This window comes from Mustela nigripes, chromosome 7, assembly GCF_022355385.1.
Source record: "Mustela nigripes isolate SB6536 chromosome 7, MUSNIG.SB6536, whole genome shotgun sequence".
NCBI lineage: Eukaryota > Metazoa > Chordata > Mammalia > Carnivora > Mustelidae > Mustela > Mustela nigripes.
Window position 1 is genome coordinate 52,188,773 of NC_081563.1, and position 16,324 is coordinate 52,205,096.

Consider the following 16,324-nt stretch of genomic DNA (forward strand, 5'->3'; position numbering starts at 1 on the left):
GGGGAGACGTGCCGCCGCTCACCGCCACACACGAGCACTCCCAGGGAAAGGGCCTCGCTGAGCCAGGAGGGAAGGGCGCGTGGGTGCCAGGCACCCCCTACCTGCAGTCTGAGATGAGCTCATCCAACAACTGAGCCAACAGGGAGTCTACGTCCTCGGTGTTGCCCTGCGCCTTCACGGCCAAGTGGACTTGCTCCAGGCCAGCTTCCTGTGGAACAGGCAGGCATGGGTTGGGACCACAGTGGTGGGGTGGAGGGTATACAACAGCCTCCCAGCCCCTAGGCCCTGTCGCCGAAATCTGAACCTGATGCCCTAACCAAGGGAGAGAACAGTGAGAACAGAGAACGCCGAGCCCAGATGCGACAAACCAGGCGCTGTCTCACCTTGAGAACCTTCCAGGGCTCCCCACACCAAACGGATAGGAATTCCCAAGCCTGGGACTCCACCCATAGGCCTGGTCACAAGGACTTGAGCACTGTGTGCAGACTCCCACACGAGACCGTTGCCTTCCGCTCCTCCCGGGGCCCCTCTAGCCAGCCAGTCTGCCGTCTCACAGGTGAAGGACCCTCTGAGCCCACACCGGTCCCCACCTGGAACATTCTATCCCTCCCCAGTTCTCCGGTGCTAGCACCCCCGATCCTCTCCTGCCTTCAGGAACACTGAGACTCCCTCCAATAACAGAGAGTTCCCTCTCCAAACTCGTGGCCCAGTCGCTCCCAGGTCACATGTGTCTCCTGCCGGAGCTGGTCAGGGGCAGTCTCCACGGGCCTCAGCCCGGAGCTTGGAGAGCTCTCACAGAACACCTGTCAAGTCAAGGGCTTGTTCCTCAGATCCCTTGGGTCCCCTCTGCACCCATGGGCCTCCCTGAGCATGTGCCATTCTGAGGGCAGGACTTGGGAAGAACACACAGTCCCGGCCCTCAGGGAGCATCCTGTGAGAGAATGGCCACCCCGAAAGATGGAGTCTGAACTTGCCAAGAAAGGACTCCAAGACCTCCAGGACCTGGGTGCTGGCTGGTCCCCTCCCTATGCAAAAGATGCCAGTCTCAGGAAGGCTGGCCACCATGCCTTCACAAAGGCCGGCATCCCCCCTGCTCCTCCGAGACCACCGTCCTTCCTTTCTCCCCACCCCATCGTCCTCACTGTGCTCACCTCCGCAGCCACAGACAAGCCCAAGCTTCTGTAACCCCTTCCCTCTACCCCACTGCTCCTGACTAGCTCCCAAAGCGAGGCCACACCGGCCTCCCCCAGGTTCCCGTGGGCTATACTACATGTGAAGCACACACACAAACAACCTAGCCACCCACCCCTCCAGGATTAGCAGCTCCCCACCCTTAGTCTCTCTGCCTCTGTCCACTTAGTTCTCCTCCATTCTCTGGCCGAGCCCCCGGGTCCTCAGCTCTCAGCATCCCCAGGGACCCCCCAGGGAACCCCCTGGTCACCTCCAAAACACCACTCCCTGCTTGACCTCATACACTCTACTTCTCCCTGCCTTCCCAACTCCCCAACCACCAAGTCCTTCTAACCCAAGTCCTGCAGCTTTGTCCCCAAGGTCCCCTCCTGCCCCATGCCTTGTCATCATTCCCGGACCACTGCCACGGCACCCTAACCATGGATTAGGAGGGCTCCTGCCTCCCATCTCCTCGCTGCCTCCACAACGCCCTCCTGCTGCTTCTTGGCCGTCTCCCTCCTCTGAGTGCCCACCCTTCCTCACAGTGTCCTGCAGTGTCACCTGCACTTGGGCTTGGAACCTCTGCGTGAGAGGTGTGGGTGAACCTGCGCTTGCCTTTCCTAAACTGACTCCTGAAGGCAGGGCAGCTCCCCGTCCAAGTCTCCCTTGTGGTGACAGGCCTCCAGCACAAACCCTGGCGGGTGGCAGGAGGCAAATGGACACATGCAAGCATGACGGGTACAAGGCTCTGCCCCCCTGCTCCAGCTTGCTTCCTCTCAGCTCCTTCCCTGCACTGCCTCCCACCTCCCTGGGCCCCCTGATCATTCACACTCCCTCTCCTCCCTGCCCGCTAGCAGAACAACATCTCCAAACTGGCAGGCCACGGTCAGGACACAAGGGACCCCAGGCACCCTGAGAGTCTGTGGGCATAGCTTTGTGTAAGTGCGTGACCCCTGTGGGCCCGGTCTATGGACACCCATGAGGGCAGGGTGCGGCACAAGGCGGGTGCAGGGGTGAGGCAGCTTCCACTCACCAGCCGGTCCGCAATCCTGAGCAGCTGGTTCTGAGTCTCGACTCTGTGGCTGATGTCCTCCCAGTAGGAGGACAGCACCACCACGGGCTTCACGTTGCCCCACGGCAAGTAGTAGTAGTGGCACCCTGGAAGGACACGATAGGCCTGCCCCTGAGCCAGGAGAGCAGGGGTGGGTGGGAAGGGGACCAAGGCCAGGACTGATTCAGACCCCTGCTCCCTCCCACTAAGAGCTCCCAGGACATCCACAAGTGGCCCGCATTCCCTAGTGGCCAAACAGGGCACCTGAGCTCCCTTCATCTGTTGAACAAACAGGTGCCGCTCTCAGAGGGGCTCCTGAACACACCCAGAGGGATTGCTAGAAGGACCTCGGAAACCCCGCTCTCCAAAATCTCTACGTGACTCGGAAAAGCCACTGTGAAAATCAGCTACGGCCGACCACAGCCTGTTTCGGGAGCCCCAGCATGGTCCTGGCAGCAGACAGCCACCTAGAGGAGAGCGGGGAGTGCGGAATGGCACGGAGGGGGACAGAGCAGGGCGTCACCCCAAACGGGTTTGCCTGGGCCAGGGCCTGTGGGTGGGCCTCCGGCAGCTAGCTCTGCAGGAGAAGCAGGATGTCGGGCTGGGCCCCCTGCTCTGTGGCCCGGGTCCCAGCCAGGCACACAGCCCCCAGCCTCACCGTCAAAGACCGCCCGGCTGTACTGAGTGGTGGAGGCCAGCGGCAGACACGTCGTGTCGAACTTGTTGCCATAGTTCCCAATGCTGACCTCAAACTGGATGGCATCATCCACGTCCTGGAGCATGGAGGCCGAGTAGAAGGCGGCAAAGAGGGAGTACTTGCGCCTCCGGAGATACTTCTGGGGGCAGAAAGGACAGCTGACGGGTCATGGAGGAGGAAGGAAGACACTGGGGCGGGGAGGGGGTCACATGTCTGGCGACCCTGGCTGTGACTGGCGCCCAGTAAACCCTGGCTGGACGGATGGATGGTGGATGGTCCAGCTAAGCAGCAGTGCCCAGATTTGGTTACTAACTGAGCAAACTCATTCCAGGCCTGTGTGTTTGGCCATGTTCCTCTAATAAGGTCTGCTCCTCCAAGGTCATGCTGCTCCTTAATCCAAACCAGCAGCCATGGCACCACCACCCCCCACCCTGGGGGAAGCCTGGTCTCCTGCATCTGCCATTCAAAAGGGGCCGCTGTCCAGAGCTCCCAGCCCGTGCCCCTCGGGGTCCCCAGCATGCCCCCTAGCTTTGCAGTAGACACAAGCTGCCCTGTGCTAGGGAGGAATGTCCCCTCTGGGCATCGGGCTCATGGCTGAGGACATGGCAGGCTCTCGATCCCACAGCCTGGTCTGAACCAAGAGGACTCTGCCATCCCCTCCACAGAAGGCAGAGAGAAAAGGGCTACACGACCAGGTTGTTGAATGTTGTAAACAGTAGTAACAGCTAACGTTTACTGACCGCTCATCACGTAGGGCTTTGTGTCAATGTAATTCTCCCAACGGTCTTAGGAGGTAAGTATACTTATGACCCCTGCTTTGTTGACAAGGAAAGTGCTAGAGCTGGTAAGTGGTCAAGCCAGGACTCAGACCCGTGCTTTCTGGCTGGAGTCTGAAAGCTTTACCATCACACAGACCCCATCCAGCTGCCTCCTGGGCACAAGGCTCAGCTCTCCTGCTTTGCTGCTCTGGTACATTTGAGCCTCATTGTCCTCATCTGTGAAATGGAGATACTGAACGCAGCTACCTCACAGCTGCTGGGGGGATGCCGTGACATCAAGTGTCATAGCATAGCTTCTGACACACGGTGAGGGATGAATAAGTATTAGCTGGTCCTACACCATTGTTATAAAAGGGACCTCTCACTCTGTATCAAGCTCTAGGCTTGTAAAATAATCTCCTTTATCTTCGAGCCTCTGAACATTCCTCAGGGAGACTGAGTAGCCGTGGTCTCCCTGGTGCATCACAGCTGAGGCACGGAGGCCCAGAGGGGTGAAGGCCCAGACCGTGGGTGGAGCTGAGCCCTCCCCCACCATGACAGTAGGAGCCAGCCGGATTTGGCTGCCACTACCTTCACCCCTTCCCGAGCCACGCCCCTCACCTCCACCCGGAGGATGTCGTCAGCAGGGAGGTCCTCCACCTTTTGCTCGCTGTGCTCCACCAGCTTGGTCTCCAAGGAGAGCAGAAGCCGCCCTCGGTAGGCCACGCCTTCTCCCTAAGAGGGGTTGGGTCCCCAGGAGCAGGGGGGTTGGAGAGGAGGAGAGGAAGGAAAGGAAAGAAAGGAAAATATGGCCCTCAAGTTGCTCCTCTCCCAGGCAACCAGGAGGGCCCTGGGCTACCCCCATCACTCTGCAGATAAGGAAACGGTGGCCCAGAGAGTTCAGGGCCCATGACAAGCCATCCAGAGGATCAGTACCAGACTCCAGCCCAACCAGGGGAGAGATGAATGGATGAGCCCTGGCTCCCTCGGGGGCCAGGAAAATGAGGGGACTAGGGGGTCAGACTGGCCCTGAAGGAAAAGCAAAGGGGAGAGAGGGAGAAGGAAGAAGCGGCCAGAAGGGGGCCAGGCAGAAGGAGGGCTCTCTGAGGTGGGGGCTCTCTGGCCCCAGGCCCACTCAAGCCCTTGTAGTCTGGACCGGAGCAGACGCTGCCCAGGCTGCAAGGCCCCTCCCTGCACATAGACACGGGGATCTGGGTGTGCGGGGGTGCCGGCGCGCTCACCTTGCCAGTGTTGAGTTCTGCGTAGGGGTCCGGGAAGCCGGTGAACTCCCTGGGGCTGCCGTAGAGGTTGACATAGCAGGGCCCGAAGGTGGGGAGGAAGCCCAGATGGTCGTCCACTGGATGACACAAGTTGGGGTCAGAGGGGCCAGCTCCGTGGAACCATCTAGGGCTCAACCCAGCCAGCTTCAGGCCTGAGCCCATCCCTGGCCCTCAGTTCCCTGAACACACATGGATGCAGCACCCACAAGGGCGTAAAGAATCCTTTGTCTCCCGTAGGTCCCCAAATCCTCACCACTCTGCCGCAGCGTAGAGACGTTTATTACTTTTATTAATTCGTTTTACAGATGAGAAAACTGAGGCTCAGGGATGCAAAGGAACACCTCACTACAGAGTGGCATCACCCACAATGCTCTGAGCTCGAAGCCCATGCACTTACTTGGCCAGCATGCAAAGCTGGGCCTCAGGGGCCCCCACTGCCCTGCTCCTCTCAGGCTGCACCCTGTCCTGTGTCCCCACTCCCTCCTGCCCAGGGGTGTGGGGAGGCACAAAAAAGGTCCCAGAGTGACCAGAGAAGCCACCCCCCGGGGAGGGAGGGCAAGGACCTGGTCAGATGTCCCAACCCACAAGGCAGTCCCCTGCCCCACCCCTGGGGCACATGTCCTCCTCACCCCCCTTGTCATTATGAAGTCGAGACAGATTACCTAACAGTCCGACTCACGCTAGCATTCTGTCTCCCTCCCCACATTGTGCAAAGAACCACCTTTCAGGGGAACGGGTTGGAGGGAGAGTGAAAAGGCAAATCCCACCAATGATGAGGGAGATCTTTTCTCCACGTCACTTCCCTCCTTTTCAGAGGCCCTCTGTCGTTATGTCATGATTTTCCAGCCGAAGACTAAGTTTTCCAGGACAGGACTTTACTGAACAGACTCTGAGAGCCCCGCAAAGCCAGGGTGTCTCTTCCAGAGGAAGTGAAGGGGAGAGGCTGTTCCCAGAATGCCACAAGTGGGAAGTGGACCCACGAGCAGGAATCATCAGGGATGATCCAATCCATAGGAGCAAGGATGCGGCAAGGCAGGCACAGGATAAATGGCCTCACCAAGGAAATGCTTGAGAACCAGACCTAAGGACAGGAGCTGTGAACCAAGTCCCCCTGCATGCCAAGGCCCTGGGGTGATGCGGGGCGGGCAAAGACAGGGCTGGAGAGATAGATCCTGCCGACCAGAGCTCAGGAGCGTGCCTCCCCACAGAGCTGGCCCCCCAGCCACCGTCACGGCTCTCCCCCAGGTCCCCAGCACACACAGGGCTCTGCCATTTGGGACTGAGGTGGGAGGCCCAGGCTGAGAAAACTAACACAGGCTTTATAATTATGTGTACTAATCATCTCCATTATGATTTACCTTGTGAACTTCAAGAGTTTTCCACTCACCCTGACCTCCTCCTGGTCCCCAAGATGTCTTACCCAGGCCCCTGCCCCATCGCTCCCTACCTGAGAGAGTGGACCCATCTGAGCCTGAGCCGGAGCCCAGCAGGTTCAGGAAAGGGCTGGGAAGCAGGGGAGTGAGGACAGGGAGGGGAATTGTCTTTAAAGCATTCCAAGCAATTTTCATATTCAACCTCCTTTGAGAGGTAAAAGCCAAAGGTAAGCTCACAGACCAGTGGTGGTAGATCTCCGCCCCACCTCAGGCAAATCAGAAACTTCCCAGCAAGCAGCACCCTCTCCCCTCCAGCTAAAACCCCAATGCCCAACCCCTTGCCATCCCCAAGGGGGAAGCACATACGGTCCATGGTTGGAGAAGGCTTGACCACACCTGCAGGCTCCTCTGAAGCGTAAAGAAATGGAAAAGGGGTTAGGATGGACATAACTGAGAGGAGGACTGGTTACGTGAACAGGCGGGTGGATGGAGAGCTGGCAGACAGACAGATGGAATGACAGACAGCTCCCGTGTGGGAAACAAATGTGGCCTGAGGCCCCAGATGTGAATTTATCACAAAGTCATCGCAATGCCACCTCCCACAACCCCTCCATCCCCCCCCCAACCTCACCCCCAGCAAGACACAGCCCTTAAAGCCAGGGTGAGCCCTGAGGTCCCACCGTCTGCCTCTGTATGTCCCTGTTCTGCTTGCCAATTGAAAATGGGACCTGAAACTTGACTCACTACATTCAAGTAATAACACTAAAAAGAAACTGCTTTTTTTCTATATTATAGCCAATAAGTGAGGGAAACAAAGTACAGACACAAAGAAAGGGTGGGGGAAACATGAACAGTCCCCCAGGCACACCCAGCACTCCACCCAACAAGCAGGTTGACGCTAGCTACCAAGGTCACGGTGCAATGGCATTTCAAGGTACAACATCTCCATCTAGTGGCCACTTTCAGGATTGCCACTGAGGGCACCATGTTGCATTTTCACAACAGCAGGCACTGGAATCAGGCTTCAGGCACCTGCCACTCCAAGGGAAGCACAGTGCCAGACACTGCCCATTAGCTGAAGGTTCTACACACTTGGATGTGGCCCTGAATGCTGGTAAGGGGTGTGTAGAAATGAGGAAGCAAGGAAGGAGAAGCAAGAAATGAGAGAAGCAAGGAAGGAGATACTCTAGCAAACTTCTGGGCTCTGGGAATCTGTCTCTCACTTCAAAGCAGATCTAAGACACCCCGCAGGGGGTGGGCACCCTTCAGTCTCCTGATTTCAGTGGTCTCTGATCTCAGCCTCTTCCTGCATTCTGACCCTCCCTGTTTCCTCCTCCAACTAGCTGAGTGTAACCAGGTCTGGGGCCATGACCCAGCCTGTGGATACAGCTGGTGAAGTCTTTGATTATTTTCATTCACTGGTCATCTTTACCTATTTGTCTCCTCCCCAGAAATTACCTATGACTATTTTCCCATAGCCCCACAACTATAGCTAAGAGTCAAGAGTTTAGCAAAATGCCGTGAAGGAAGACTGAGTAGAGACACAGAGAAAAAGAGCAGAGGCGGGAGAGAAGGGGAACATGGAAGTCCAGATACAAGGTCAGGGCTGACCCACTGGTGCAGAAGACATCAGAAGGGCAAGGCCTGGCTACAGGGGGCCCAGGCCCTACGACCCAGCCCCACAGCTCTTTGCAGCCAGGCCTCCGAAAGGAATGCCGGCTAGCAGAAATCAGACTTTCAGAAGCCATAATTCATGGTCATTTTCATATCCACAGGAATAGGTTTTCATCAGTGAGGGAGCCCCTGTCATAGGGGAGCTTTTGCCCATAGGGAGAGGACCAGCACGGGCACAGCTGCAACGCCGCGGAGAGCAGCAGCCGGGGCCCACCGGAAGGAAACAGATTCCATTTTAAGCTCCTTCCCAATGATTACAAACAGACCTGGCCAGTTATCTCAGGCTAATGAGGCCAAGGTCACAGCTCTGACCGCCACGTGCTTCTTGCAAAAGAAAACTCGGCTTCACATCCACATACTAACTCTGAATTCTGACGGTTAACTGGTGGGCCAGCCTAGACACGTGTCCCCCTAACCCTGCCAGCCATCTGACCAAAACATACCTTTGGGGTCCAGGACAACCAAGAGGGGGCTGCCAATGGGCCTATTTCCCAGGGGCACCTTTCATGAATCCCTTCATTCCTTCACTCACTCATTCGCTCATTCAACAAACCTAATCAGGCCCAGTGTTGGGCACAAAGTAAGACATGCTTCTGCTGACAACTTTGACCAATGATTCCTAATTTGGGGGCAGGGCCACAGGACTCCAGGGTCCTGAGGATCATCCCAGGCTCTCTCCTCTTGTCTGCAGACAGCTCATAAAGTCAAGGGCAAAGCGGCTGGTGAAGCAACCTCACACAAAGCCACCATTCAGTCCTCATCACCCTCCGCCAAAATCCAAGTGTCCTGCTGGGTTTTCTCCAAGCCCAGAGAACCAGGGCTGTTGAAGTCCCAGAACACGGAGGACTAGTCTTGGTTTTGCGGCCTGAGCCATCAAGCCCAATTCTCTCACCCAGGGGGAGCCAGAGAAGACCAGGAGCAGGCCGCCTGGCCTTGTGGGCCACATGTCACAGCCCTGCAGCATCCATGGACACCCACGTCTTCTCCTGGAGAAGCTCAGGCCACTTCCTGCTGCCAGCCCTGCCAGCTCTCTCTCCCAGCACATCTCTTAGGCCCACAGCCTGGCGGCCTGACACCAGTGGCAGCCAGACTGGAGGAGAGGCCGAGAACAGCTGGGAAATCATCATCTGGGCTCCAAAGACCAAACAAAAACCAAAAACACCTAAAACAAAAAACTTTAGTTTTCTTAGAAAAAACTGTAGGCTACATACAAGTACCATCTTTGCAGTATGATTTCCATATGCATAAAGTTAAAATCTGTGTCGTTTCATGGGTCTCATGTGCCTGTTACATTTTGAAAGAACCGCAGCCTCTAAGGAAATCACTCCTTTTTCGAAAACAAAATTTACTAACGGCTTGGGAGCACAGGGTCCAAGGAATACTTAAGTGTGCCCAGGCAAACTTGTGGGCAGACGTGCTTAAGAGGCTACTGTTCGGTCCTGTCCTCACTGGAAAGAAAAACAAAACATGAAAACAAAAACTCCTGGTCGGGCGAAATATTCTGGTGAACCAGGAGGTGGAGGGATAAAGAGAAACAACTGGTTTTTACTTTTTGGTTGAGCTGGGGCTTTGGGGGTGTGAGAAAACAGTGTTGTGCATTGACCGGTGGGCTGGATCCCTCTCGTGTGAAGAAAAAAGACGAACGGTTGAAAGGAAAGTCATGGTGACACATCCTGAGGTGCCCTCGGGACACATGGGAGAAGCTAGGCAGGGAGCAAGGCAAACACTAACCTGTGTCTCAGAAAGAGACGCACCTCTGAAGGAAGGGACGCCAGAAGCATCCCTTTACATCGTGAAACACGGCTCCATTTTGAGCAGTAAATTACACTCTTGTATTGTTTCAGAGATCAAGCTATTTAATAACACATTTAACCCTGATTAGCCGTAGTTGCAGGAAGATTCTCCTTTATTCTGAAAACAATCCATGGGAGAGGAGGAACCCACCTTCGAAGGCCTCCCTCGTTGCCCATGACCTGAGCGCCATCTAGTGGCCAAATAAACATCTTCCTCACATTCCCATTAAAACCTTCATAGTGACCCTGAAAAAGATCCAGGCCAACATCACCATCAGAAATGAAGACTGATGGGGAGACAGGGATCTAAATTCTCCCTCCAGCAGCTGGTGGCAGGCACAGCCTTTAGCCTCTTGAAACAGTAGCCATCGGACAACAGTCAGAAGGTCATTTTGTGCTTCTACCAGAGCAGTCTGGCCTTGGATTCTAAGGGTAGGGGACAGCACCAATGGGAAAACTGGAGAAGATTCCTTCCATACCAGGAGTTTTAATCTGCAAGGGGTCCAGAATGCCCCATCTCCCATCCCATCCTCATGACGCACTGCCCTCCACGTCAAATTTTCCTATCTGTCCATCCAAAATAGCCATTTTCACAAATGATCGGAACAGCGCCAGAGACGGGAAACTGCATCCTTCCTGGGATGATTGTTCCCATTTGGGAGGGGGAGGGGCAGGGGCAGGAGGGGCCTTCCCAGCAGGGCCCTGTGGAAGGCAATTTTTGTGTATTTCGCCAATTAAAAGTATCGACAATGAAGTTAGAATGGCAGAGAGCAGCTAGATATTAAAGCTGTATAAGGACACCTGGGATTCCACTGTCCGATTCTGTATTTTCAGGTGTGTTTGAATTTTCTATAATTAAAAGTGGGGGGGTAATATTTCAGAGAACCTAGAAGAAGGGATTGCTCAATTTCAGGAGCACTAGGTGGAATCTTCCAGAAACTGGGCACATTCACCTATGCTCCAGGTATAGATTTGTCACGATGGATGGACAGAGAACACTGCACCCATCTGTAGAAAGACACCAACACTGACCAGGGCTTGCTAGAGAGTGAATAAAGGAGAAAGGAAGAGTCACAGAGTACCCGTCCAGATGGGGAAACAGCATCTGTAAGGTTCCAGAGAACATTTACCCGAAAGTCTCAGGAAATGATGTGAAATTCTCAACAGAGTGCAAGAAGAAGTCGCTTTTATGGAACAAAGCAAAACTTCTGGGAGAGAACAGACCAAAAAGAAAATGGAAATATCAAAGGAATGACAGAGGGAAAAGAAGGCGGGACAAGAAACTAAAAATGTAATGGCCAATTTTAAACCACATGGAAAGCAGTCAGGAGAACTGGTACAGGGAAAAATAAAATCAGATTAGTGATGCAGAAAGCCAATAATAATGATACTACACAGCAAACATTACTTTACTTTAGGGTTTCATGTATACCAGACACTCTAAGAATGTTACATTTATAATCTCACTGGATCTTTACAACAACCTTATGAGACCAGGACTAGTGAAAGAGGAGTGACTCACTCAGCTACGAAGAAACAGAATTGGGACCCAAGCTGCCTGCTTCCAGAGTTCCTGCTCTGATCCCTACCCCACCCTGCCTTCAGCTGTTCATGTTCTCATGTTAGAATAAATTATTCTAACTCAACTCAAAGAATTCAGCATGTCTCAGACAAGATTCAATGAAAAGAGTCCTGCCCCTGGATACATCAAAGTAATTTAACCATAAGAAAAAAGATGCATTTCTACAAGCAGCATCTAGTTAGATAAAAGTATACCACCAACAAAAAAAAATCTGCTCTTCGAAAGTGCACTTACAGAAATTCAAAAGAATAAATATTTAAATGTAAAAATAAATAAATAAAAAGAGAGTTCAATATAACCTTGGGGTTTGCTGAAGGCCAAAAGCGTGATCTATGAGGCAGAAACCAAATAAGCACAAGATGTTAATTAGGGGGCGCCTGGGTGGCTCAGTGGGTTAAAGCCTCTGCCTTCGGCTCAGGTCATGATCCCAGGGTCCTGGGATCAAGCCCCACATCGTGCGGGCTCTCTGCTCCGCGGGGAGCCTGCTTCCTCCTCTCTCTCTCTGCCTGCCTCTCTGCCTACTTGTGATCTCTGTCTGTCAAATAAATAAATAAAATCTTTAAAAAAAAAAGATGTTAATTAGAAAATCTTTAAAAAAACAACAAAATAAGTTGAAGAGAGTTAAAGATGAGAGTAAAAAGAGAATATAAAATTAGAAAAGAAAAAATCAAAAACTGAAGAAAAAATATTAGAACTGATAAATAAATCCAAATTCTTTGGAAAGTCCAACAAAGAGTGTGTGTGTGTCTGTGTCTGTGTCTGTGTACATGTGCGTGCGCATGCACACACATTCATGTGATGGGGCTGGGATGGGGGAGGCTTGTAACAAGGCTAATCAAGAAAAAAAGAAAACTCAAACACATATCATTAAAAATAAGAAAGGGGACAATACGGGGCGCCTGGGTGGCTCAGTGGGTTAAAGCCTCTGCCTTCAGCTCAGGTCATGATCCCAGGATCCTTGGATCGAGTACCACATTGGGCTCTCAGCTCAGCAGGGAGCCTGCTTCCTCCTCTCTCTCTGCCTGACTCTGCCTACTTGTGATCTCTGTCAAATAAATAAATAAAATCTTTAAAAAATAAATTAAAATAAATTTAAAAAAAAAGAAAGGGGACAATACCACAGGTAGAAAGAACTGTTTAAATTATAAAAGAGGGCTCTCTACAACAACTATGCAAATAAATTAGAGGACCTCAGCATAGTGAATACACTTCTAGGAAGATATAAATTATCAAAATTGACTATCATAAAAGTAACAAACTAAAAATAACAGTGATCACAGGAGAAATTGAAAAGTTTTTAAAGAGCTAGTGCTATACCAACTCAAAAAGGGCACCCAGCCCATCTGGTTTTATGGGTGAATTCTTTCAAACCCTCAAAAGACTATATTTTTATGTTATATAAACTGCTCCAGATGTTAGAAAAGACTTTAAGTCTTTCCAATTAATTTCACAGAGCCAGCATTACCCAGATACCAAAACCCAAGAAATAGCAAGCAGACATACCAATTAAAGGTAATAGAAAATCAAGAAACAGGCCCAAGAACACATTTAGGAATTTAGCAGGGGATAAAGGTGGCATTTCAAAATATAGGCAAAAGATTATTCAATATACACTGTTGGTATTACCAAAGAACAATTGTGGAAAAAAATAATGTTAGATCCTTGCCTTATTGACTAAGGAAAAGGTTAACAGATTTGGCTACATAAAAATTGTAAATTTCCATGCATCTAATCCTACTAAATGGTAAAATAAAACAGACAAGAATTATTTACTACTTATACGACAGGCAGATAGTTAATATCCACACATATACAGAACCCTTACAAAATAATGAGGAAAAGACAAACATACCATCAGAAATATGGACAAGACAATGAACAGGCAATTTATAATAGAATAAATATAAAGTATATAAATATATATAATATGTAAATATAAATTAATTATTAAATTATGTTTAAATTTTTATTCATCAACTTTATTGGCTACTGATGAAATGAAAATTAAGGCAACAATAAAATTCACCCACCAAATTTACAAAGTTCTTTTTTAATATTATTTTACCCTGTGTTGGTGAAGATACAGCAAAAGAAGCCCATGTGAGTGACCAAAGTGGACATTAGTCCAGTCTTTTCAAAGGGCAATTTTGATATTTACAAATCACTTTAAAATGTACAAATCCTTTCATACAGCAATTCCACTTCTAGGTAATCATTCAAAAAAATCACAACTTGCATAAAGATTCAGCTACAAAAATATTCAATAAAATTTAGTTCTTTTTAATGTAGAAAAATTATAAAGCACCTGAGTATTCATCATTAACTAGTGAATGTGGACTATGGTATACCCACACAACAGAACATGTGTATTCATTTAAAATGATATTGTAAAAGAATATTTAATAACATGAGTAAAACATCTCTGTTGTATTGCCAAGTGACAAAAAGCAATTTTCAAAACAATTGTTTCAAAATACGCTTTATTGCACATACATGTGTATGTGTACATATATATACATACACATGAAAAAACCCCAGAATATTAATAATTAGCTCTTGTCTGGGGGGTAAGCAGATGAGTAATTCTATGGGTAAGTTTCATACTCTTCTTCGTTATCTTCAAAATTTTACTAAATGATCATGGCCTACTTTTTAACTGGCCAATAAAAGCTATTTCAATATAGAAGCTGCTGGAGCACAATTGGCCATCCTAGAACCTGGCACAGGGCACAGCTCCAGCCACCGAAGTTATCTTCGGGACTGAATGATCCTCTCTGCACCAGTCAGCAGGGTATCCCACCAGCCAAGGTGTAGAGAATCCCAAATAGCTGTAAGCCTGTTCAAACTGGCCACAGCCCTTCTTCATGGAAAATGGGCTGCGAAGGCCTTATAATTAATATTCCCTTTTCTGCACTCTCAAAACTAGAGCTACTAGGCAGGTAGGGGTGAGTCAGGGGAGAGCGTAGGGGACCAGAGGACAGAACAAAGTGGGGGGGCACTTACCTTCTATTTCTCCTCCAGGGGCAGAGATTTTCGACATACTCAGGTAGGTGGTAGCCACGATGTCATTGTGGGTGAGGCGGTCCCTAGAATAAGGGGGCAGAAGGGGCCTGAACACAGGGGGGCGACTGCAGGCCACAGCCCACTCTGGGAATAGAGGGCCCTGGTTATCCGTCTTTAGGGGTGTCTGTCTTCACACTGGGTATGTTACTGAGGCCTAGTAATCCTAGGGAAGAAGAGACTGGAAAGAAAGCACTGCCCAAGACTCCTCTGGAGGGAACTAGTCCATCTGGCCGACCACAGCATCCCAGCAGCCAACCAACACTGGGCTGCCAGCCTGAATGTCTGGGGAGACATCTGCAGGTTGAAAGGAAAGAGGCCAGAGGCAGGAGCCAGGGCGAGGGAGCAGGAGGCTGCTCAGAGAGCCAGACCCCCAGACCCATGGAGAGCCAAGTTCCAGAACCTCAAGAAATACCCAGACCAGGAGAAAACCAGGCGACAGGGAAGAAACTATCTCCAAGGCCACAGTCTTCAATGAGCTTACATTAGCTACTCCACAATTACACCTTATATCTGACTTTGTGTGGACGAAACAATTTTAACCTCTTTTATCTCAAAGGACTCTCTCAGGAGCCTGGAGGAATGGCTATTTTTATTCCCCTTTCCATTCCTCAGATGAGCAAGTTGAGGCTCAGAAATGGAAGGTCCTAGCCCACAGTCAGCCTGGAGGAGGGGCAGAGCCAGAACTGAAACCCTGAAGTCCTGACTCCTGGTCCAGTTCTCCTGCTATGGCCCATGCTGCTCCAGTCTACAACAGGGGCGCCTGTCCCTATCCAGCTTCCCAGGAGGAAGACTTCTCCCCTCCCCAACCAGCATAGCAGACTGTGTGTAGGAGTTTGAACAGACCGGCTATCATTGATAAGCCCATTAGCCAACAATATCCATGCAGCCTCTTCCTCCATGTTCCACACCTGCCCCCTTGACAATAATATATAGAATAGCTGGCATTTATTGAGCACCTACAGAAAGCCCAGTGGTGTGTTAATATCGTCACATGAATTAGCTCCAACCCTCCCTTGGCCTATGAGGCAGGCCCTACCATTAGCCCCAGTTTCGAACGATGAGACAGAGGTTGCCAAGATGGCAAAACCAGGGTTTGAGCCAGATATGCCTGACACGGGAACCAGAGCTTTGATTGCAGCAGCCCGCTGCTTCCTGTTGGGCTAGAGCAAGAGTTCTCAATCCAGTGATTTCAACCCCGAGGGACGTCTGGCAATGTCTGGAGACAGTTTTAGAGCTGGGCATTGGGGGGAGGGCAGTAGAGAGAAGCCACCATTGCTACTAAACATCCTACAATGCACAGGACAGTCTCCCCCAGCAAAGAATTTTCTGGCCCAAAATGTCATAGTGCTAAGTTGAGAAACACCAGACTGGGCCAGACCCATTTCCTTCCTTGAAATTTCCCTGGGTCCGTCTTCCTCCTGTGAGTACCTTGGTCACAGCCCTGCTTCCGGCGACTACACACCCAAGCCCTGTTGTGAAAGACCCACTTGGGCAAGATGTCTTTATTTTCCTCTTAAATCTGATACCGATTAGATGCCTGATCTCTGCTGCTCCCTCCCTTCCTCTCTGAACTTCCCAGGGAGGTGATTAAGCCGATTTTAAAGTGTTGCATCCGGGCAGGGACTAACGAGAAGAGTGCATGCATTGTCATCAGAGATCTTCAACCATTTTCCCGATGAATGATGTTAATAAGCTCTGGAAAGTAAAAATTTCCTTAAACACTCACAGTGAGCTCATCAACGCCCGCTAAGTGGCAGCTGACGGCATTGGGAAACTGCCTTCACAACCTACCCCTGGGAAAGAGCGGCAGGAAGAGGCATCTCACCTCTCGTCTTACCTGAACCTGGTGAGAAAGGCAAGAAAATGGGAGGAGAGAGATTCTG

General features: G+C 50.9%; 1 protein-coding gene across 21 annotated transcripts in view; it reads right to left on the minus strand.

Moving 5' to 3' along the window:
* DYSF (dysferlin) overlaps nucleotides 1–16,324 on the minus strand; it is a 203,042-nt gene that overhangs the window by 115,210 nt on the left and 71,508 nt on the right. For 12 of the 21 annotated variants that reach the window (XM_059405860.1, XM_059405868.1, XM_059405879.1 and 9 more), the window contains 7 exons: nucleotides 14,382–14,464; nucleotides 6,696–6,737; nucleotides 4,918–5,033; nucleotides 4,298–4,411; nucleotides 2,880–3,057; nucleotides 2,204–2,328; nucleotides 102–208 (listed from right to left, as the gene is read on the minus strand). In XM_059405860.1, the coding sequence (XP_059261843.1) occupies nucleotides 102–208; nucleotides 2,204–2,328; nucleotides 2,880–3,057; nucleotides 4,298–4,411; nucleotides 4,918–5,033; nucleotides 6,696–6,737; nucleotides 14,382–14,464 (765 nt within the window). The remainder of the gene's footprint in view (nucleotides 1–101; nucleotides 209–2,203; nucleotides 2,329–2,879; nucleotides 3,058–4,297; nucleotides 4,412–4,917; nucleotides 5,034–6,695; nucleotides 6,738–14,381; nucleotides 14,465–16,324) is intronic. The other 9 variants (XM_059405877.1, XM_059405874.1, XM_059405866.1 and 6 more) reach the window with 1 other exon arrangement.